We start from the raw sequence: 25276 nt of genomic DNA on the forward strand, positions 1-25276 counted from the left end.
CAATATGACATTCATCATCCAAAAATAGTAAAAACTCAAATCTTTTTTATAGAAGAGCTTAGTAGATGGAGAGAACAAAGGAGTTACTGTATGGTAGGAGGATTACTGGATGTTAATAATATAATATTTAAATTAATTTTTAAAATTTTTAAAAAATTTTAAAAAAAATTATTTTTTTATTTTGAATTAAATAAAATTTTTCTCATTGTAAGTTAAAATATTACTTGTTATTTAATGTCACATGATGTTAATAAAATATGACATTTTGATATTACATGTTAACATATCTAATGTTAACATATTTATATAATATTTTAATATTATATAAATATAAAATAATAAATAATATTTTTATAAATATCAATTAATCAATTATTAATGATAAAATTTTATCTGATTTAAAATAAAAATGTGTTTAATTAAAAGCAGTATGAGAGTAAAAATTTATTTAAAAATTTATAATTAACTTAAAAATATTTTCAAATAATATGCCTATGTTAACGATCTCATCGAAATTGATATTAATAATAATTTTATCCATTCACAGGAACAATATTGGGAAAATCTCTTCGGTTACAGACTGTACAACTTGATTCGCCCAATGCTAATTAAGTAATCATTCCAAGTAGTGTGAACAACAAAAAATATGGTGCCAACTTGAATGAAATCTCAATACCAAAATTACAAAGCAACAGTTCCAACGGAAACATTTGAAGACTGTGGGAAGTACCGATGATATAATACCCCCTCATGATTGATACATAACAAGTATCCTCATCATGAATTGATGAAAACTAGCACACCAATGTGCACCACACGTTGGATAAATTTTTTTTTTCCAAATTGGGAAAAGAATGCTTAGGGAAAGTGAACAAAATTACTTCTTAAAGCTACCAAATTGATACTGTTGGCTGCCAAGGCTTGAGAAGAAATCATCATCAGCAGCTGCTTGTGTGGATGCGAACCCAGTTCTACCAAGACCAGACCCAGTACCCATCGCTCTCCCCATGTAAAATGAAGTTGTTGGAGGTCCTTTCTCTCTTTCATCTACATCGGTCAATCCCCCAACGATTCCCACATCTGCTAGCGAAACCTTCTTGGCTGCAACGTTTGAAATGACGATACAACATCGATAAAGAACAGTCATTAGACAATGACTATAAAAAACAATTAATACCCATAAAGTAATGACCATAAAAAACAATGTAATATACTATGTGGAAACAAGTTTTCCTACATAACGAAAATAATATATATTATGGGCTGCTAAGAAAGATACTTACGAGCAGATATGTTGAGATCAATTATCCCACGGCTCAGTGAATCAGCCCAAATTCCAGACTTCACCTCAAAAGTATCCTTCTTTTGAGGAGATTTAGAGTCTTGTGATGATTTTGTGCTCAAGTTGTTAAGGTTTCCATCATTAATGGGATTCTGTGTTTGTTCTTCTGAAGCTGAATCAGAATGAGAAGTGAATGAACCAAAAATGTCAGATCCATCGAAATTGTTCAGTGGAACAGCAGCAAATGGATCAACAATGTTAGCATGTTCTGGCTCAGACTTAGGTGAGATGGTGTCTGGTTGCACAACTGGATCGGTGGTGGCAAAGAGGTCAACAGTTGAAGAGGCTGCAGGAGTGACGGCAGGCTGGGAAGCAAATAGATCAACCTGTTCCTGCACAAATGAGGAAAGGGAAAGAGGGAAGCTGATTTCAGCTCCTCATTAAAGAACATACCCTGACTCCTTTATTAACTAGTCAACTACCTCTATGACATCCAACTGAAAAACAGATTGTCTATACATATCTTAATACTCTGCATGCTCAGATAAAAGCACTTCTAAGATCACATGGATTCTTAACCAAACCAATGGCAAATAAGCAAAGGTGTTTTTGCCAGTGGATATATTTTTTGTGTTAAAGAGAAGAGGGGAGGGGGTTAAAGGGATCCTTAATTCTCCAATTACTACAAGCTGCTTGGGTGTGAACTGACCTGGCCATTAGCCCATAAGAGATCATTGCCATCCCATATTTCAAGGTAAAGGAAAAAACAATGAAGCACCGACATGGGCATGGGGTACAGGTACAACAAGATAGACACAGCGACACAGCATTTTCTAAAAAATTAAGTCACAACATAGCAAGGATACGGCAATAAAGAAATATATCAAATATATAAATATATTTTGATTAATTCATTACCAAATATAAATAATTTTTATTTTTATTTTTTCCTATATAAATCCTTCTTTTTTAAATATTTTATGCGATTGAACTAATTATTGACAATTAGTGTTGATTTTAAATAATTTTATTCCATCAAAAAATAATTAAATATGTTTTAAATTATCTCAAGGCTTAAACCCATGTAATTGTTAGTTAGGCAAGAGCCCAACATAAATTAAAAGGAAAGCCCTAATTTCTCTTATTCTTCATGTCTTCTTCAGCGCCCATCTTCTTGCTCTTGTTCTTCTTCTATTTGCCATCCATCGACTTAATACAGACAACAAGGCTTCTCTCCCTATATTTTTAGTTATTTTTGTTTGTGATCTCAAAATTTCAATTCAAGGTGTGCCACCTCCACCATTGCTTCACCAGTACCAATGTCTCTCCTTTTTCTTGGTTTGGCTTTGAAAATCTACTGTCAATTGCTATGTCTGAGTAACTTATTATTTGCCATATCTTGCTGAGTCATATGTATTCTGATATATCAGAGATGTGTCTGTGTCAGACACAGACAACACTGATACAGGGGGTTGACACATGTCAGTGCTTCATACGGAACAAGATGTATAGAATTTCATATTACATGATAAGCTAGTTATATCTGTTTCAAAGACAAAATACACCACTACTTTCTTTAAGGTCAATTCAATTGGCATAGCTATGATAATTCATTGTTGCATTGCCAAAAATTAAGATGAAAAAATTGTCTAACCTGAGCTTTAGGACTCGCTTCGGTTGCCACTTTAGTTGGTGCTGACACAAAAGTTGCATCAGCAAATAGATCAACTTCTGTTGAATCAGTATTCACAGCAGACTTTTCCGTAGGGACAGATGCTGATGCATCGAAGAGGTCATCAATCAAACTTTGTCCAAATAGATCCACTTGGTTAGAACTTCCAGCCGCTGGCTCTGTCAAAAGAATAATAATCAACAAGGCATTGGTAACTGACATCCCATATAAAACTTATTACTGAAAAGGATCACTCTTTCAACCAACCCTTGGCCTGTTAACAAAATGAACTATAGAAACCGGATTTCTACCATGTTTAAGATTTACATGATAAAAAGAAAACCTCTGAAGAAGCATTCTCAACTTAAGAAATGAAAATTTTTCTTACTAGAACTGGATGTTCCCCTGGGATCGAAATCATCAAAATCATCAGCATCATAATTATTTGACGGGGTGCTTGAGCTTGGACTGTATTTATTGGAATCACTCAACTTTGAAGAAAATTTATTCTTTGGATCCTTGCTGCAAAACAATCATTACAAAATAAAATTTTTAAGACAAGGTGGGACGAAGTGTGGAAATTTTTTTTTGCAAAACATGAATAGGTATACATGCAAGGGTTGCAGGTGTACAGGAGTGTGTTAAGCATGTGGAATTGTGCGAGCTCCCATTTGATGTGTTTGCATGTGTGTGAACAAGACCAACATGTTATAGTAATAGAGCTTGAACTTCCATAATCAAGGTATTGTGAATAGTGAAAAAGGAATCATCATCTACATAAAAGAATTAAGAACAGCAACATGATTCCTAGAACCAAAAAGTATGATAATGCAGTGTCCTAATGATTATGTGGTGCACAAACAATGTAAAAGGACATGCCCAAGTAATTTTCTTCGACTTAAAAATAACAGTGTAGCCAAGTTATACTCTAGTCAAATTATTATTAAGAATTTGCAACTAATAATGAACAGCATAAAATATTAAACCTGCCAGGACGTGTAGACTCCTTTGAGGAATTCCCTTGGCTTCCACTTGCAGTCCCTCGACGTGACTTCACATAGGTATCTGCATCATACTTTTCTTCTCCATATCGGTCCTCCTCTTTATAACTGTCTCTATAGCTGTCACTTTCTCTTGTGCTACTTAGGCCTCCATACCTATCCCCACCACCATGGTAGCCGCCACTACTATATGACGCTGCACCAGACTTATAAGTAATGCCAGTAGATGATAGGCCAACATACCTAAAATGGTAACAGAGACACGGTTAGTCAATCACAGTAATACAAGTAAGCATATGATTTCACTTCCTGAAGAAAATAAGCTTACTTGTCACGGTTAGCAGCAGCTTTATTTCTAGCTTCTTGTATTTTTTCTTTATTATTCAAAAGTCCCACTATAGTTTCTGCTTTTTTCCGGACATTGATTCCCACATCTTTCCCACTTGGCTCAACATATTCAAAACTTGTGAGGGACTGCAAAATGCAAAACAAATAGGGGAAGCAGAATATTAAAGGAAATTCAACTTTACTCCATAAATTGTAAGAGAAATACAAAGGCAATTCAAAAAATTTAGGAGTTCGAGCCTTACAGAGATCTGGAAAGTATGCTCTATTATGTCATCAACCGCACGTTCAGATCCATGGGAAATCAAATAATCTATAACAGCCAATGCCTGGTAGAGAATTGGTTTTAGATTTGAAGGTATGAAAAGGTCCATAAGCCAACAAGGCTTGGAAATATATATCAAGTTTCTACTGGTATTAGATGACTAGTCAGTCATATTATGGAAGAATATACATACCTTGTAGACATAGCGCCAGTCTTTTCCAGTCTCACCCAGTCTTGTCCAAAGAACATTCATAACCATCTGACATTCAGTGCTACAAGATATGGCAGCCCATCCAATTAGCATAAAGAGAGATATCTCTTTCAAACACCAATACCAGAGGAAAGACGCAAAATAGAATGAAAAAAAAGGAAATATGTGCAAAAGTCGATAATTACAATTTTTTTGTTGCTTGTGCTATTTCTGCCAATGCAGTGCCATGAGGACCCCATGGTTCATCATCTGTTGCATCTAGTACCTGCATGCGTTTGCCAAAATAATTATGCAAACCAACTAATCTCAATATAAAACTTTACATGCACTTCAAATGTAGCCCAAGCATTACCAGAAAAACTGAGAGCATTATTATACATATTGTAACACATTTTTATCATTACCCACCAAGTTCTGAACTAATCACTCAATTACAACTAATAAAAGTAAGATAAAACCATCAAATTCCACCATAAATGTCACAACCAACGGCAAAAGGAAAATCACAAATAATTCTGTATCTTGTGCAACATCATAAACTTCAACCATTTCCATAACAAAAAGCAGAGTCGGCAGATTCAAAACCTCAGCTATGAGTAAATAATTGCACCACTAATCAGATTTCTGACAGAACGATGCACTTTGTACCTAAATATTTTAATTTTAACACAAAATAGAACTCATAATCCAAAAGATCAAGTCAAAGAATAACAGAATTATGATACCTTGATCATGGATCAAAAACATATACTAGCAAGCAATAAGCGACTTCACTATACCAAAAAAGATAATTAAAGCCGACACAAAAGTAACCTAAGCTTTCGATCATAGCATAAACCTCAGTTCGAGCAGTGAGTAAATTCTAATTCTCCCATTTAACATTTCTATTTCACACTCAAGTTTAAACACCTGTGCCAAATCTATAGAGAACTCTACCGTATACACCAAATCATAATCCTACACTCTTCTTTTTTTTAAAACAGATTAATGAAACTAACAACAAATGAACAAGTATAAAATCTTAAGCATATTTCTCCAAGCAAGAAGCATTCGAGAAAACATTAAATTGCATTTGATCTCACCTTCTGTTCGATCTCCGGAACCTTCAATACCTTTAGGTTGACCTCCCTCTTGCTGAAATTACCAAAGGAAATAAAAAAAAAGAGACAAATTAAATCAACTTATCTTTGATTGCAAACAGTAATCAACCAAACTCTGATTCAAAATTCAGAACAAGGGAGGTTAAAGCTTACATTTCTCGAACCGTCTGATCGAGGACCTTCATGAAATCCATGGCGGATCTGACAAAAAAAAATTAATTATAGATAATAGCCGGTGGAAGAAAATGTGAGATCAAATCAGCCAGACGGTACAGATCTGAGAGAATTAATAGGCGGAATGTTAGATCTCGAATTCGTTGTCGAGGAAATGAATTTACTCAGCTGTTACTTCGTGGCTTTTGATATGAAACAATCGCTTGAGTAACAATATCGCCTCCTTATCTTTTTTTCCCCCCTTTGTTTTTAATCCTTTTTTTTATTTAATCTCTTCCCACCACCTCCGATTCCGTTTAAAAATACAGAGTTAAAAAAGAGAATGTCAGGGGCCGTTTTCATTTTTACTCTTTTTATTTTCTTCTAATTCCTAAACTAATTTTTCTTGGGCCCCAAAAAGAAAACCCAAACCAACTTATATTTTATTCTTTCAAACTATGTCACGCCTAGATGTTGGGTGGAATGGTTATTATAAGATAGTTTATGGGGAGTTGTAAAAAAAAAAAAGAGATTATAATTATACTATGATACAATTTTACTATTATATTTCTTAATTGTGATGAATTTTGTTATTAATACTTTTATTTTGATTAATTTGTATGAATTAACATTTAATGGCAAGTAAATTTAAAAATCAATTTGGGTGTTCTATGAAATAGAGATTTCTTGCATTATGTTTGACGTTGGATCTGAAAGAGATTCTTGATGTTGGGCCTACGGGCCCAATAGTGCAGAGAATATATGCTTGATCTGAAATGTTAATTAGTCACTGCAAAGTTGCATTCCTAAATGTTTCTATCTCTTTCTGCTCTGCTTTTAATCTTTATTCAAACTTAGTCTTATTGTGATTGTGCAGCAGGCAGCGAGATGTTTGAAGGGAAACTAAATTTGGGAACGATGAAATGGAGACGCTTGCTAATTACCAGTTGAGCATTCATGATCATTCATGACGTGAAGTTTTCCACATATATGTAATCAAGTTTAGGTTAACAGGGTTGATTCTGGGAAGAATTTGGTCAGTGCTTTACCTGATTTTTGCATGGTATCATGTACAGGAACATAAAAGAGATCTCGACAAAACAATGGATGAGATCGATGAGCAAACTGAGGAGCACGAAACAGATCCATGAGACATTGTCAGCACCAAATTGGTGCAGCTGCTGATTATGATGAGGTGTTGTTTCGTGCAGGTTCCTTTTATCTTTCTTTAGATTCAACGTTTCTATTGAAAAAAATATTGCTTCTACAGGATGAATTGGAAGCTGAGGCTGGGGAAGTTGAAGGAGCCTACTTGGAGGAACAGGCTGCCACAGTTGCGCCTGTACCCGTTGTACCTGTCCCATGTATTAACAGCTGACAAAGTCGACGAGCTTGCTGCTTTACAGACAGGGATGACACTTTGGCAGGTTGCTCATTCCCAGTTAATATGATCCATGGAATTTTTACTGGTTTCAGTTAGATATTAATAGCTAGTATTGATAGCAATAATTTCTTTTAGCCCTTTGGATTAAAACGACAAGACGAACATGTTTCAACACCTTCCATAGATTTCCTTCGTTATTATATTTAATTTTGCATTGGTAGAACCTAAACCACATCGTGTTTGTTTAGCAATTAAACTAATGAATCTGATTACGTTTGTTTCTAATGCCTGCCCCACTATTGGCATTGCTACTCTTCTAGAATAGCAGTTTGTTTTCTGCTTGTGATTGTTGTTTTTTCTCTTGTACACAACTGTTCGTTTTACCCTTTACTTCCAAAAAATAAAAGGCAAAAACAAATAATATTCCTTTAGTGTCAGAAGTCAGACTTATTCCTTTTTCCATTTCTGTCAGAACTGACCTACTTAGTTTACGCCCATGCCTTGTTCGTGGTACACATCACGCTCTAAAACAGTCTAAACTCAATGCCTCAACCGTATGTTTTCCCTAATTTTCATGTTTAGAACAATTGCACACGCAAGAGTAAACATATTCATTTTTCTTCTCTCCGATTATTTAACTGGAAATACTGGCACCTTGTTCTTGGTACACATTTTTCGTTCGAAAGTATCTTCTAAAAATCGAAAACGAAATGAAACCAAAAAAAAAATACTTTCGACTCGTTTTATCTCATTTTATTTGTGAATTTATAAAATTAAATTTATTTAATAAAAAACAAACAAAATGAAACAAAAAAAAAGGGTAAACCTTAACACGCTCCATGCATAAATTCAAAAATCATCCTATCACAACCATTGGCTAATTAAAAGGAAAATAAAGAAAGAAAAACCCTCAAAGTCACCAAGAATAATATAAAAATGACTTGGAAGTATATGCATGAAAATTTCATGGAAGAATTCGTGGTTATAATAAACTGCTCTGGAAGGGGTCGATGTCAAAAGACAAGTTGAAGGCCGAAGCAAAATTTAGTATGACCCAGGGCCGATGGATTCAAGATTCTCTTTATCAAGTAGGAATACATATATTATATAAATTAAGGTCGGGAGTTGGGACCTTAAAAAGTTTTGCATGAATTGTCAAAAGAGTATTAAAATAAACTTTGAATAAAAATATATCTACGCCTAATTATTACCTTGTTTAAACGAATAATCTATTGTTGTGATGTCTTTTGAAAAGGTTATCCATTCATTGACTGGAAACTGGCTTGGTATTAAAATAAAATTAAAGTTTAGAAGGGATTGATTGTCAATGGATGAACCCTGAATAATTAACATAATTTTATTATATCCCTCCATGATTGGTCGATAATATATAGTATTCAAATGTAGAAAATAATGTTCTGATTGGGCATTTGGTTTGAATATTATAGATGCCATTTGTTCCTTAAATTATTTGTGACTTCTTGAATTGGGATGTGTGTTCCCCTTTTTTTATTAGTTTTCTTTTTCTTTAATTATCTGTAAAGCTATAATACGGGGCAATGAGGAGAATGAAGCTTATCATATTGGTCGGCCAATCTCTATATAGTCAAGTATAGTGATATATGTCACTAGTTTGGTATGGGTTTTTCTTCTTTTTTTTTGATCATTATATATTAATAGTAGAAGAGAATTTGAATTGAAAGACGAAATGCTCTTATCATCGAGAAACAAAAAGAGTACTATTTACACATAAATAAAAGATATTTAGAATTCGAATACGAGATTCTTATTTTATATTATTTTTTTTAAATAATGATAATTTATATATAAAAATTAAAAAAAGTTGTATAAAATGTCAACTCAACTCTATTATAAAATAAAGTTCGATTGCAAACTCGTGCGAAATTACAATATTTCCTCTTCTCTCAAATCTCACCTTACAGAAGATCCCACGAAACATTGGATACCAATTATAACCCCCTTTTTAAAACAAATATAAGAACTTGAGATAAAGACATAAAAGTTAAATAATTTTTGAATTAAATTTTTAATATTTTAAGAATATTAAAAAGGATAACTTCAAATTCGTAAATAATCTTATTTGATTGTTAGACTCAAATTTTTGGGAAGGTGAAAACGCAAATAAACTAAATTATTAAGTGTTAGATGCAAAATGTGTGTCAGACTCTCGTGTCGTTGGGATTGCAAAATCACCTTTGATGTCTATATGTTCAGATTTTCAATCTTTTTTAAATACTGATATTCTCTCATTTACTATTGAAAAGATGCCGCACTGTAGGCAGGCTAGCCCCTTCAATGCTTTAAAGAATGCTACACCTAATTAAGAAGACGAAACTTAGCTAGCTTCACACGTTGAAAGATAGGGTTCTTTTTATAAAACAAAGGGTACACAATAAGGATTAAACAATCTGTGTCCCAGGATTGGAGAAAAATAAAAAAGGGAGGGGAGGGGGGTGGAGGAATGCTGGCCTATCCAATGGTGCCGATATGCTTGTCTTCTTAAATACTTTTAAGAAGGAATATTCATTTGCAAGTAACGCCACCAAGAAGTAGATAAAAAGGACATTATGATGAAATGTCCGAAAGTGCAATGTGCAAACATTAGAGGGAACAAAATGTCTGCCCGGCTTTGAGAGCCTATCTGTTTACTTATTAATACCTCAAGGAAGTAAAAACTGTATATAGAAACAAGTTTTTCCCAAACTTTGAATTTTGAATCCTTTTGGAGCAGTTCCCTTTTTAAGGCAAGGGGAAGAATATTGAAATTAAACCAGGTAGTCAAAACAAGTGTCTTTGGCCTGTTTGTGTCTGCTCAGGGTATGGTATCAAGTTTAGGCAAGATGAATTGCACTACACTCACCCGTGGGGTATCTAGGGTTTCCAAATTAAAAACCCTTTGTTGGGTTTTTCTGCTAATTGATTTATTACCCTTAACTGCAGCAGATTTGTGGTTCTGGTGAAAATAATATATATTGACAGTAGAGGTCCCAGGTGGGGTAAAGGCCTTTTATCAGATATAATGAGGTTGCATAGTTGGCAAGGTTCTCATATCTCCCATCTTATTTTTGCTTTAAGAGAAAGTGGTGGTTAATTTTTAGGACTTGGAAAAGGGGGGAGAAAAAAGGAAAAAAGTTGATAGAAAAATAAATGTTTAAAGTAGTAAGTAGAAAAGCCTTTAATGTTTGAGTATTTTTTTTTCTTTTTCTTCTTTTTGGGTTTAGTTATGAAAGTGCCAATTATATATAGAAACAGAAAGATTGTTGATAAAAGGCAAAGTTTTGCGTAGGAGAGTCACATGCATGGAACAAAGAAAACGTTAGTACTTATAAATTTCTGGGTCCTGAAACGTGTGAAGTTAAGGAAGTGATGTCCTGTATTCATATTCAATAATTCAATGCTAATTCAAGAGAAGACTTGGGAGGAAAAAAGTTGTAAATGGAAAAACCTGTGCTGAATATTCAATAGAAAATGATGGGTTAATTTTTATGACCTTTCCAAGGGCCATATATTTATTCACAGAGAGAGAGAGAGAATCTTTTATGGTTAACGTTAGAAGAATACGTTCACAGCATGATGAGGTTTGAACAGGCCACAACCCCCCATGCAACTTTCGTGACCACTGCACTGAAACAGCAAAAAACAGGCAGACATGATGATGGAATCACCCTCACACCCATGTCCATCTTCCTTTGGATAAATTAAAAACCAAAATTTTCAAGACCGCACTTTTTCTCTGACAAATTGTCCACATTGAGCCTTAAATAGTTAACAGAAAGACAGGGGCGCATAATAATCTTTCTTTATGTTTTTTCACATGAATTTTGATTTCATTTAATCGAAATGTTCCTCTCGGGTAACAGGGTCCAAAATTAAAAGGTTAAAGGCTGCATTCAGAGAACAAAGACTATTTCTATGAAATCAACATCAGATTAATTAAAGCCCCATTCACTTGAATTGAATTTGACATAGGTTAATATATCCTCTCCTTTTTCTTTTTTATCTACAGAAACAACGTCCAAATCATAATAATATAGCATGTGAGAAGAAAATTAAAACTTAAATCTTGTATCTATCTCTCTCTTCTTTCACATGTCCATGTCTTTTCAATTTTTTTCTTCCGCCATTCCCCTTCCAGCCATGCGTTTCTCTCAGTATCGGTTAGCAACACTTTGATTCAGTCCTTGAGGCTTTATGTCAGCATGGGAAAAATCAGCTAAACTATCATAGCAACTTGGAACGACCTCCCCAGCTTTCTCTTGACTCCAAATGCCATTGACGAATTCATAAGGGAACTCGTAGCTGAACTGATCCATCAAAATGTTCCCCGTGTCATCGACATATCCGTTAGCAGGCATTGAGACAGGCTTGCTCTCCATAGCCAGAGAAGTAGAATCCGAAATGCTGGAGCCTTCTTGAGATGAGGTAACAATGAGACTGTTCTCCATAGTTGCACCTGATTGTGACAGATGGGTGACTGCTTCTGGGCGAGAAAAGTCCACGACCGGGTTTAAAGGCAAGTTTTGAATACTACTGATAGAGAATCCATAACCAACATCAGATAAAATTGGCAATGGTGCTGAAATATGAGAGTGTGAGGTTGGATAATCCAGGTTGTAAGGTTCAGCTTTTGGTAAGCAAGGCTGTAAAGCAGCTGCTGAGCCTGGTTGAGTAGAAATATTACTGTTGGCAGCAGGGACGAGATCATTGTTAATAGTCTTGCTAATATTGAAGCATGATTTCCCTGCCACGAGCTTCTTCTTTAACTTGGTATTCCAATAGTTTTTCACATCATTGTCTGTTCTTCCGGGCAGCTGAGAAGCTATGAGAGACCATCTAACAAGAATCACAAGTGGGGTTTTTACAAGTCTTAAATGAGATATAATAAAAACAACCGACATTTGACTAAGTTAATCTATAAGAGAAGCTTTGTGAAGATAACTAAAAATAATTACGAGCAACCAGACAGATTCTTGGCCCAAAAAACAAGGACAAAACAACTTGCCTGCTTCCCATTTGACTATAGAGAGAGCATATTATGTTGTCCTCCTCTTCGGTAAAACCCCCATGTTTGATGTCTGGTCTCAGATAATTCAGCCATCGCAATCGGCAACTCTTTCCACATCGCTTAAGGCCTGGAAGGTAACACGAGATATTGAGGTGTAAACTTCCAAGGAAGGAAAATGATAGAAAAAAAAAATTTACTACTGATGATTAGTAATTGATAAGGCATTTCAACCTTTTGTTTTAGACAGACGTTAAAAGCAAGATTGAGGTTGCTTTTAACGACTGATCTGAACAAATTTTACAATGTTTTGTGTTTCTCTCTTGGATTCAGTCTTTTCAAGGCCAAAAAAAAAAAAAAGCAAAAAATTTCTTGTCGTGTGAAGTTGGTTAAATGATAAGGGCATCAGTCATTTGCATATGGATGCCCGAAAAGCACAACAAAATTATGACAACAGATTATTTAGAGAGCTGAAAGAATGAACATAAAAGTAAAACCAGGAAAGACCAGAGTAGAGAATAATGTCCAGACTTGAAACCGTACTTTGAACAAAGATAGTGAACAAGAAGACAAAACTCAGCGGCCAGACTGCTTTTATTCTTGCAGGGGAAGTACCATAATTCTGAACCTACATGGTATTTGCAAATTTTACTTTGAACTCTAAAAGCCAAGAGGACACATTAACAGTCAAAAATGTAACTAAACAGCTGAAAAAGCTATAATCTGCCAGAGTTTTCTGAAACTGGAGGAAGTTAAAAACGATGGAACAGTATAAAGAAAAAGACGCCTTCTTAGTTCACAATTCTCCTTTTCTGCTTAGTTGGGAAAAGAGGAACAATTTTACTACTGAAAAGTTCAGGGAAATCTGAAACCCTTAACTGATGATTTACTTTCAAGTTTAAAACATTTGGAAACACTCATTTTTGGTGAAATGGGTAGTGGATAATTTGCCCGGAAACAAGAGAAAAGGCCCTTTAAAATTGAAAGGTGAAAAATAAAGAAGAATACTGAACACCCTCGTAGAAAAGGGAGAGCCAAAGAGTATATTCTTATACCAGCTTTTTGGGGCAAAGCGATCCAGTTACCACCAGTGCCATGAGTCTCAACATAGTTCTTAAGGGTGGCGTCTTCTTCAGGGGACCAAGGGCCTCTCTTCACGTTTGCTTTGTCACAGCATGGAGCTCTCCCCATGCTTGCTGCTATAGCTTATAGCTCGGGCTCAGCCCCTTCACTATCACTCTGAACTGACACCCTTCCTCCCAACAAAAAGACAGATAAATTAACACACACAGAGAAAGACTTTGAGAAAGAGAAAGAGAAAGAGAGGAGAATTGAGACACGCAAATGCTTTCAAATTGAGGGAAAAAGAAACAGTGGGCTCTCATCTGGTGAAGGGGTTTATAAAGTTGGTGGCTCCTTTGCACAGAACTTGACTTTGTATGACTAACTAGCTATTTTCCTTTCCCCCACTCCCCTTTTCTTTTTCTTTTTCTTTTTAACTTTGTTTTTGCCTTTTCTTCTGCATCTTTCTTGTCTGTTAAGATAGTAGGACCCAGTCAACAATCACTCCACATGTTGTGTTGACTTTATTTGATCAGAACTTCAAGACATAATTATGCTTAAAATCAGTTTAAGTCATTAATTAGCTACCCACTTCCATACATTTCTGCTTAATGGCAATTAAGCTTTATTCGGAAAATTCAATTAGCTTCCTTATTATAAGTACACCATAATAATACTTCCTTTTAAACTTTAAAAAAAAATTAAAATGCCCTATTATTCGGTAAAAGATTTGGCTTTTCAACTAGCACGGCGGTCTAAGTTTCTGTATATTCTTTGAATTATGTATGGCAGTAATATATAAATAACGTTTGCATAATATGTCTATTACTATTAGCAGCCATTGACGAAGCTAAACTAAGTCTAGCCTTAAGACTTTACTCATATTTGTATTTATGATTAATAACAAACCTAGCAATATAGTATAATATGGAGTATATATTTTTCAGAATTGAATATATCTGAAGCAGCAAATATACAAAAAAAAAAAAAAGCGAGAAGAGAGAAGCATGTAACATGGAGTAATGTGTCTAACAATATAACCAAATTTACTGTTTCTTGTTAACAATACTATTATGTTTATTTTAGGTAAGATTGTTAATACTTATTTTATGTTTATTTTTTTTCCCACAAAGAAAAAACTACAAAGATATATTAAGTAGAATTATAGGAGCCAGTATTGAATCTTAAAATCCACTCGAAAGAATATACCTATAAGGCTATAACAATAAACCCTTAGCAGGTTAATTTCTGCCCTTGTCAAACTTTTACCATTATGTTTACTGCATAGCTTTTACTACAAAAGAAATCGACCCAAAGCAGCTTTTTACTAAATATAAATCTAATAATTCATTGAAATTTAACACTTCTCTTCGGAAACTGAAAAGGTACTATAGCCCTTCTCTCTTCTTTATCATCTATTTCGGTCGGTCGAGTGTTTGTGTGGGTAACTTTTTAATTTTAACGTTAACAGCAGTCCTAGGCTGGTAACCCCTCGTGAATTCTGCATTTCTACCGGCCTATAAGAGCCTGATCAGCTGCTAAGGTCTTACATAAAACTTTTACTTTTACTTTTGACTACGAAGAAACCAGTGGATTTAATTTCTCCAAAGTAAGAGAAGCTGCGGTTTTCTCACGTGATGGATTCATGATTCATGACGATATATGAGCAGCAAGTGAAGTTGCACCATGATTCTAGGTTCTCCAAGGGGGCAAAAAATATGTGTGTGGTTTCACCAGGGCAAGTCTTTGCGTGTGTCATGTCTTAGAGCTGGCTAATTAGTACTAATCATCAAGTGGATTATTATTAAAAAAACCTACTACTACTTTTTAGTACTATTCTTCTCTTCGCATTTTTCATGGTCTAAAATACATGCACGACCTTATACGTAACTGGGAGGAAGTTTAAAGTTGAGGACAGCGGAAATGAAATTGAAGAGCTACTCGACATTCTGCAGTATTCAAAGTGATAAAGGCGAAAGCTAAATGTTCAAATGAACCTAGTCCATTGTGAAAAGGAAGTCCCGATTGCTCCTTTGAAATGGTTTCTTTTTCTTTCTTTTTTAACAATTTGTACTTCTCTTCTTTTAGATCGATCATTACCATATCTTTCTCCTATGATTCTAATAGTGGCATGTTTGTCAAAGGTCGGAATGATGTATATGCTTCTTTCTCTCTCTTTGACGAAAGTAACAACACAAATTCAAGGGATACACCTTTCAATCTTTGCCTACCACACCTCTCCTTCAAAACCCAACAAACAAAAAGAGTCAAATTATTCTCTACCTGAAACAAAAAAGAGTAAAACTTTAGGAACCCAATGTTAAACTTATAGTCATTATCTTAACTCTTTAAGCAAAAACCCCATTTTTTTATTGAATTCATTCGTGGGGAGGCGGCTTATGGGGATACAAGAAGCAACCAATCGATGGTTTCTACGACATTACATCACCATCCTTTGAGGACCATGGTTTTTTAAGCTGTCTAAAATGGTGTCTTAGCAAGTCAATTTTAGAGAGTAGCACCTCTTGTTTAAAACATCCAAGATTCCAAATTAAACACAAAGTGTGTATTTTTTTATTTTTTTTGCACGACGAAATCTGTACTTGATGTTTGTTAGGTGACTCGATTTAACGTAAGAAGAGGAGTGCATAATGATTTTCACTTTCCTTTTCTCCCCAATTGATAAACTTTACCTTATTGTGTTCTTTCATTCCTCTTCCTTTTGAACTTATACCACCCACTTTCGGTGTCCCTTTGTTTTTCAGATTAGCTGTTTCATGTTTTTCCAAATTGCTTTAGTTTTTCAACTTCGTGAAACACAGAGACTGAAGCGGAAACCTGACCCCCCCAAAAGCCAAAAGATAGCGTATCTACCATTATTCCATAGTGAATTTGGTGATTCTCTCCCTGCAAGGAGAAGAGTATGTTTTGGTTCTTTGATTTTATACTCCCTTTGGATGCTCAAACAAAACACAAGAGCAAGTTATTTTACACTCTCGTTTCCCTCTCTCCTCTACCTCACTCCTGCAAGTCCAACGGTAATTTGGTAGTAAAACTTTCGAACTTGCTTTGCGTTTTTTTTCAATGGCATGTTTTACTTTTATGTTACAAAAATCCAACTTTCTTTAGTAACGGGTCAAGGATATCTTGTTATGTGTATTGATTTGAATGGTGGAATTTTATCTTAAAAAATCCAACATACATAGATCTTTCAACCATGTCTAATCCAGCCCTAATGAATAAGTTTGACTCCACTCTCACCTCCAAAATGTTACAAGAATGAAAACCCAAATCTCTATTTAATATTTCATCCATAGCAATCCAGAAAAGCTACACATTTTGCATGCCAAAAGTACGAAGGAGCACATGTTGAGCGCTTGTACAAACTCCCCAGAAAAAAAAAAAACCCTCCAGGCAATAATTGAGACAGAAAAGAACAGAAGGAAAAGGTTAAATCAGAACCAAAATTGATCTATCAATTGACAAACTGGCTTCCCAAAAAACCTTCAGCTGGAAACTTTTTCAGAGAAAACCTCCACCTCAAAACCTTGGCGTCCATGCCCACATGCATCTGATCTTTGAGGTGATAGATAAATGATCAACAATGCGCACTTTAATCGAACCCAAGGTACCCATTTCCCCTGGTCCTGTTGATGGGGTATACGAAAAGAGCCCAAAGATACTCCTCTAATCCTGGATTTGATTTGCTGGCCCAAATTAAGCATCCACATGCTCTTTATTCCTTTCCAGTAATGGGAGAACATATCAGTACCTTAAAATCTATGACAATCAATGCGCATGTAACTAGTTTCAAAGTTAGTTGCAGTACAAAAAATTATGGTCCCAGCACATGCAGTACTACTGCTTCTAAATCTTCTCCCACCAATTGCGCTACCCTTTTTTTTTTCTCCCTTTTTTGGGAGAGGTGAGTGAAGGAAAGATTCAGTTAAATGGTATTTATTAATTAGATTATTATTTTTGAAATATTGCAAATATTACTTTAACAAGTATTTGAAAGTACTTTTTTTATATTTTTCATTAAAAATATTATGATTCATATTAAAATAATTGTTATGAGAGTTGAGATGTCAAGTCAAGTGCTTCAAAACCAAAAAGCAGCATGCTTCATTTTTAATATAAGACAAGTAAAAGAGATATTGACAGGTTTATATACGTAAATGCGTAATAATTCTGTAACAAAGATATTAATAATAGTAGTTTAAATCTTTAATAAATTTACTCACTTGAAAGTTACATTATTTATTTGAATGAGTGATTACATTTAAAGCCATCCTGGTGGATCCTTCAATGATATATAAATTTTGTACGATTTTTACGGTGAGGCCAGAGAAGAGTTGGCAAAAGATCGCTTGCATTTACTAAATTGAAATAAACTAACCGATTGGAGGTCATAAGCATTTTTGTGCTACCTTCCTTCTTAATAAGGCATATCCCACCTCATGGGTGGAATTTATAATTGACGAAAGACCATGGGCCCAATGGGCCAACTTTGCCCTGGGAAAAGACTTGTGGATCAATGCCTTCAAATCTACGGGAAATCCCATTTTGTCAAAACAACATTGGAGAAAAAGGGATCTTCTGAATAAATAAAGGAGCAGGGATAATGCTCGTTGGTGGACCATTTTTATGAGAAATTTTTGTTTAGGTGGGTCCAATTGTTAAAGTAGTTTTTTCATGTCTACAAATCTGAAAAATTATAAGAAAAAAATAACCTAATTAGGGTTAAAATAAAATTTAACTTGTAAATAAATTTTAGACATTTTAAATAAAGATGTCACTGATTCACATAAATGAAGAATTGAATATGTTTTAATACAACTTGTTACGAAATTATATTTTCAACTTAAAAAATATTTTTATTTTTTCTTAACTAAGGTCGAAAGATATATCTATTGAGTACAAGAAAAATTATTATAAGTTCAAAATCTATCACATTTTATGAATTCTTGACAAGGACAAAAAAAAAAATTAAGTGATAGAACCATTCAACAAAACATTTTAAATTGATGAAAATGATTTTTTAAAATATTTCAAAAAAGTAATTTGATAAAAAAAAAACCCTCTAATTTTTAGGGTGCTTTTTACTGCAAATTTACGTAGCCAGAGAAGCTCATAGTTCATACCAAAATATTTGTCTTGTAATGAGCTGAAAATAAATAAAAACTAGATTAATACATGCACTGTGAAACGGGATTTACAACAAGTAAAAATTTTACTACAGTAATACCATGATTTTCTTTTCTCCTTTTCTTCTCTCATATTGAATTGAAACTACTACTATGTATTTTAAGATCCATTATATTGCAAACTTTTATTGAAGTGCAAGGTTAAAATCAACTCAAAATTGCAGGATGAACCCACACTTCTTGAAGGTTTTTTTTTTATATATAATTTTTCAATTTGATATTTCAAATGTTAGTTAATTGTTCAATATTTTTTAATGAATTTCAGATTTTAATATATATTTGTTTCGAAAGAATTGTGAGTCAACTCTCATAATGTATGTACGACTTAGATGATTGCTTTGATATTGTTATGAAACTGGGAATGTAATAATACGTACATTTAGCAAGCAAGCAACGAAATAAAATTAATTTCTCTTTTCTTCTTTCTGAATGTTTATATTATTATATTTTTAATATTCTCACGAGATATTAACATGAAAACTTTTAATATGGTAAAAGAAATTTCAAACATTTCAATTTTTATTATTTATTGCAAAAAATAAAGACAATTTTTTTAAAAAAAAAAACACTCCCGCAACAAAAAGCTCAGATAAAGTACTAGTACTTAATAATTCTAATATCTTTTAAGCAAATTTTTTCTTCATTATGTATGATTCCTAAGCCCGATTCAATAAGCCCTTAAATTGATTTAATTCAATTTAATGAAACCCTTAAATCAGTTCAACCCAATTTAATGAATCCGAAAATCAATTCAGCAACCCTTAAACTTGATTCAAAAAACTCGTTAAATCAATTCATAAAACCTTAACATTAATTTAAAATTTTTTTATTCAATTAAAAAATCCCTAAAATTGATTCAATTTTTTCTAAAACCCTAATTACAATACTTAGTAGTTTTAAAAAAAAAAATAGAGAGAGACTTTAATTTTGCATCAAACATATACAAAATTTAATGCATTGAAATGAGAAGGAAAATGGAGATAGTGTTCTTGGCGGTAGGGGTGTTGTACAAGCTGCCTATCTTCTCAACCCCACCTCCATTCATAATGTCGATACCCTCAATCATCTTGTCTGCTTTCAATGCCCTATCATACCAAAACACCCTCCTCATTAGGCATATTTTCCTAGTTAGGACACGAGGTATTTAAGGAGTAGTTTGTCCGTTAATAACAAGTCAATGTCATTCATATATATCACAAATCAAATAATTTGATGAATTTTTTTACAATATGATTTTTCAATATTCTATTAATATGATGTTTGTTAAAAATCTTAAAATAATGTTTTAATTTTATTAAGTGATGTTATAAAAATTTCATTTTTACGTGTTATTTTGATATAAGTGTATTATTTTTATTTTTTAAAATAAAAAAATCAATATAAATTAGATGAAATATTTACTATTAACTTATTTTTTTGAGTAAAACGGGACCGTTGAACGTATAATTTATGATGTGACTGAGGCTGGGAACAAAGAACCATGAGGTCGCGTCGGGGCGTTTGTTCTAGTCCGTGAAAAAGACTTCGGTCCCCCTAGGAGGCTGCTTGTCCCTTTGATTGTTACTTTGATTTTGCCATACCACCTCTCCAGCACACAGAGAGCAATGTGGGCCTTTCTCTAGATAAGGTTCTAAAGCTTTTAATGGACTGGGAATAATCCAGACAACAACACAAAATCAATAACCCAATCTCAATTTTAATTTCTTCTCCTTCCATTCAAGAAAAAAATAATAATTTTATTATTTTCTTAAAATTAAATACTCATTTTAAATTTTAACAATTGTAAAATTTCTCATTTCGAGATTAATTTTATAATTTCATATAAAATTACGATGCTATCTTTTTTTTTTATTTTATGTATTTCAAAAAATTAAAAAATTTATATTTATATTTATTTAGAAATAATTTCAGGTAATAACTGTTAAAACGGAAATTAAATTTTTGTACGATAAGATCATGATAAACGTAAACAGGGAGAAGCCAAAGCAGTCGACCTCAAGAGTGCAACCACCCGCAATTTTATCCAAACACAATTCCCACACCGTCGCATAGAATGTAAAGATCTCAATTGATAATATAAGATAGATTGAGTGGAGCCAAAGATTGGTACATAATCAACAATCCGTAAGCAATAACAAGGTCCCCTACTAGCTTCATCGAGCCTAACCCAGTTTTAAACACGACGGCTCGAGTCTTAATTAATAGTAAAGCATGGAGGGATGGGGCGCCGGGCACACGAAGCTTTGCGAACACGAAAAGGTACCAGACTAAGTTCAAAGCTCATTATTTTAGATTGTTGCTCTACGGACAAAGAATGATTAATGTTGAATTTTTAAGATAAGTTTTAAAAAGAAAAAAAATCTTGTATATTGAGAAAATTAAATTATGTATGGTACAAGTATTCAATATAAAATCATTGATAACAAGTGAAGTGATTTTTATTATTTTATGTAGTTGAAAAAATTTTATCTCATGTGTTACTATAACAAATCAAACACATGATAACTCATCATGGAAGAGATAATAACATGAATAATATTTATTTTGATATTATGTTAAATTTTTAAAATTTATATTGAATTTAAAATCAATTAATAATAAATGAAATAATATATATTATATTTATATATTCCATATACTAGAACTTTACAATTTTATCAATTAACTTGTTCAAGGTTTATCATGCTCACGGACCTTTGCTCAAGAAGGAGAAAATCCAATATACATTATAACATACAACATTTTAGATTTTGCAAAAACGTGTAACTTTCATTGATTTACAATTGACAATTTATAATTGTAACGTTCATTTCTTGCAACATATACAATTACATCAACAATAAAGCTAGTAAGTTAAACATTTTTTTATTATATCTTTAAATCATTTTCTGTCATCTTATCTTACTTTAGAATTATATACTCGGTGAATTTAGGTAAATGTCAAATACTCTTAATCAAAATTCATAGTTCGTATCGTTTTCGTTCGTGATATTCCTTTTAACTTATGCAAAATACTAGCAGTCCATCAACGCAAAGAACAAATTGTTAGGCATAAAACCACTCTCCCGGGTCATTTTCGAAGGACATCAATATTTAGAATTTATTTATATTTATATGTATGGAATCGACTAAATATAAACTCAGAAGAGAGCTGTTGTGCAAACTAATTCAAATGAGATGATCAAGATTTCGGTCTGATTCTAGGAACTATTAGCTCTGACTGGTTTCCTCACATTCCGAAGGCTCCTGGGCAAAGAAGATGATGATTATCCTGCGGCCAAAACAAGACCAACACATTAGTTTCGGAGAGCACGCCAGCACAGAATCTCTCCACACACCCACACACATGCAGTAGCAACTTTTTATAAAGCTTCGTTCCATACCCAAAAAACGAACCAAATCTCGGAACTATCGTCCACTTTGTCGGCCTCTTTAATCATAAAATTAATACCCGTATGTCTCCTAAACAAATCCACCTTCACTCCGCCCTGTGTCTGGCCACTACAAAGAAACCAGAAACAGTCCCCTAGATTTTTTTATTGGGACCCTCCAACAGATAGCGTTTGCCTTGACCATATCCTGTCTCTTCGATAAAACTTTCACATCAATGTTATTACACTATAAATTAATTTAATTAATCACGACACAAGTGGCTCCGAGGAGATAAACTAAAAGATTAACAGCAGATAAGGACGGGTTTTATCAGTTCAAATGGGTCCACGTCACGAATCTAATCACACTACCAGATAAAATACCTGATAAAATTCTTTATATAGGGGTGGAGGATCCAAATCAATATTTTAGACTGCTTGTTGTTGTTATTGATTGTTACTCATGATGCAGAGACATGATAAGCTTACACTAAAGATTTCAGGAATCCAACAAACCCATAGATAAGTTTTTCCCCAGTCCCCACTTTGAAATGAAAATGAAAAGACTAAATCTTTGATGGTACATAATCAGGAGTTCGTGAACCAAAATAGCTCTCCACTCAACACCTTCAAACAAGGCAAAGCATGGATGGTACTATAACCATGGGACGAGATCCGGCGTATACCAGAACAGGAAAAATTGGAACCATTTACCCTTTTTGCCTATTTCAGTTCCAGTGCCTCTGGATCAGAAAACTTGGAAGACACAGTTCCAACTTCACTTTCCCAGAGGACCAGAAAACAGCTATGCTTCAAGCCTCTCACAGGAAAGAGGAGAACAAACTTGATCAGGAAAAAGATATATTGAATACAAATCTTTTTTTATGGGAAAAACGCTCCAATCTACTAACAATAATATTATCGTATCATCCAAATCAAGCGAAAAGAATTGTAGAAGAGAAAAAAAAAAAACAGAGGATGCAGAAATATATTACATTGATTAGCCATGATAATAGAAATTACAGAGATAATCCGGAAGAAATGAAAAGGAAATTACGATTCATAATAGACAAAATGAGAAACAAACCGCTACCCATTCTTTCGGCAGCCCTTATAAATCCTTCTTGTCTATACAAAGGTTGCAATTTCTTTTTTTCCCAATTAACAAAACTTACAAGAAAAGAAGCAGTGCACCACAAAATAGAGACTTTTCCGATCTCTCTTTCCCCGTCGTCTATTTACAGTGCAAATTATCCAAATCAGAAACATCGATCATCAATATTCACAAAGTCAGAAGAATCACAGGCCACCGATTTTTTCTTGAAATTTCCCAAAATAAATCAAAACAGAAGCTGAGTCCCCATTCCCCACCATCCAGTCCATTCCAAAGGACAAGATTCACTTCACCAACTCAGATACCCATCCAACATCAGGACCCGACCCGGTTGGATCAAGTCGGTCCAGAGAATTTTCCTTACTCAGCTTTGCATACATCCTTGCCCTTAAGTCTCTCCCAGACTCCACTCTCTCCATTGCCGGTTCCTCTTCAAAAGCATTGTATTCCCAGAGGTCAAACTGACCTAGACCAGAACGGGTAGGTGTCCGAGTTGGAGTCGAAGGAGAGCTGCAAAACGAGGATCGGAGCGTGGAGCCCCGAGGAGAACCGAAACCTGATCCCATTTGCAGACCCCAAGAACAAGCACCGGTCATTTTTGCCTTACCAAGCTGCAGATTACGCATGGAAGCAGCAAGTTCACTCGCAGAGTTAAATGACCCACATGGTGACATAGGGGGTGAATCAGAAGGCGGGGATATTGGAGGAGAAGCCAGGATGGAAGTTGGTGAAGAAACAAAGTCCAGACGATGGCGTATGGGTGATCCAAGATAATCCAAATCACCCGAACCGGCCCCATTTCCTCTCGGACTCTGCTGGGGCAAGACCCGAAGCTGCTCCGGCGTGTGAGCGAAAAAGCAAACCCTTCTTTTACAACTGGTACCATCTTTGCAAGGCTGAGTACGGTAACGAGCAGGATGGAGCCAACACTCAAAAACGCCATGCGCAAACTCACAGGAATCGCCTTTCTTACAGTTTCCCTTGCGAAAATCAGGGCAAGCAGTTCCAGAGTAATGGAACTTTCTCGGGTCTCTTCTTCGGGCTTTCTCGCCAGGGTGGGCGTACGGACACTCAGTCCAGTCATGTGACCTCCCACGCGCGCACCTCCTCACTTTGAACTCGTACATACGGAAATGGTCGCATGAGAATGCGTCGACCGGTAAGTCGGAATCATCACTCAGCGAGTCAGACTCGAAGTCGTTTGACGGTAGGTAACGGTGGAGGGACGTGAGGTAGTCGACGGGGCAAGGACTGTTTGGTGCATTACAGTTGTAGTTAACGGAAGGAAAGTTAGCCGACGGATCGTTGAATGGGTCCCACGCTGGGATTTTGACGGTGGGATTTGGTCGGGTTGGTTCTCCGATCATCATTTTTGGACATCGTTCTCTGATTCTAAGAGGAGCAGCGGTTCTCTTCATTATAAACTGCTTTTTTAACCCGAAGTTGTTACGAGTTAACCATGGTTGAGTTAAAAACTCTACCGCCTCCGCTTCCCTACTTTCTACGGTTAAAAATACGGTGGATGTGACGGTGTGACAATTCTATGTCATGGGCTTATCGTGGCCGTTGATTGTAAGTTATTAGGTTTTAGTCTTTACTGTTGGCGTCAGTGGGACCCGGGGAAATTAGCGATTTGTGCTTATCTCTTTGTGATTGGCTGTGGTAAAATGCTTCACCGTCGGTGATTCTATCATTTGTCTTTGTGTATTGAAAACTGATTGCTTGGTTCCCTTCGGGTTGGGGATATTTTGAGGGGAGTTGTCACTTATCGCGGAATAATAGTAAAAAATAAAATATCGTGAGTTTTAGTTTAAATAAAATGTCGTGAGTTTTAGTTTATATTTAACCGCAGTTAAAGGAAGTTTTGAAAGTTGTTGGAATGAAATTACTAATAACTTCGAAGCTGAATCTCGAAGTTTCGAAGCTATTAATACGATAATTTAGCGAGAAATGCCAAGATATATTCGATTCTGGTGGATCAAGAGGTTTATTGACACGTGGACGGAATGCAGAGAGTGGCAGCCATGCGCGTATGGGCTGATTATTCGGGCCTGTGCATTCCATCCACGCGTCATTAAGTCTCTGC

General features: G+C 34.7%; 3 protein-coding genes across 3 annotated transcripts; all 3 read right to left on the bottom strand.

The window, feature by feature from the left end:
- Window positions 1–631: 631 nt before the first annotated feature.
- Window positions 632–6357, bottom strand: LOC110411347 (ENTH/VHS family protein). The gene is made up of 12 exons (XM_021421467.2): window positions 6215–6357; window positions 6030–6077; window positions 5859–5910; window positions 4962–5041; window positions 4759–4837; window positions 4546–4629; window positions 4284–4429; window positions 3941–4198; window positions 3343–3476; window positions 2937–3133; window positions 1284–1674; window positions 632–1101 (listed from the first exon to the last, which is right to left on the bottom strand). Exons 2-12 carry the CDS (start codon window positions 6068–6070, stop codon window positions 878–880), a joined length of 1686 nt encoding a protein of 561 aa, XP_021277142.1. The 5' UTR covers window positions 6071–6077; window positions 6215–6357; the 3' UTR covers window positions 632–877.
- A 4936-nt stretch (window positions 6358–11293) lies between these two features.
- LOC110411067 (transcription factor MYB36-like) lies at window positions 11294–13824 on the bottom strand. The gene is made up of 3 exons (XM_021421079.2): window positions 13492–13824; window positions 12437–12566; window positions 11294–12267 (listed from the first exon to the last, which is right to left on the bottom strand). The coding sequence occupies exons 1-3, from the start codon at window positions 13625–13627 to the stop codon at window positions 11583–11585; spliced, it is 951 nt and encodes a 316-aa protein (XP_021276754.1). The 5' UTR covers window positions 13628–13824; the 3' UTR covers window positions 11294–11582.
- Window positions 13825–23055: 9231 nt separating this feature from the next.
- Window positions 23056–24595, bottom strand: LOC110411447 (zinc finger CCCH domain-containing protein 23). Its single transcript, XM_021421600.2, has one exon. The coding sequence runs from the start codon at window positions 24558–24560 to the stop codon at window positions 23475–23477; it is 1086 nt and encodes a 361-aa protein (XP_021277275.2). The 5' UTR covers window positions 24561–24595; the 3' UTR covers window positions 23056–23474.
- Between the last annotated feature and the right edge of the window lie 681 nt (window positions 24596–25276).

The sequence above is a fragment of the Theobroma umbraticum genome, unplaced genomic scaffold, assembly GCF_002168275.2.
Source record: "Theobroma umbraticum cultivar Fairchild unplaced genomic scaffold, ASM216827v3 scaffold_56.0, whole genome shotgun sequence".
Lineage (NCBI taxonomy): Eukaryota > Viridiplantae > Streptophyta > Magnoliopsida > Malvales > Malvaceae > Theobroma > Theobroma umbraticum.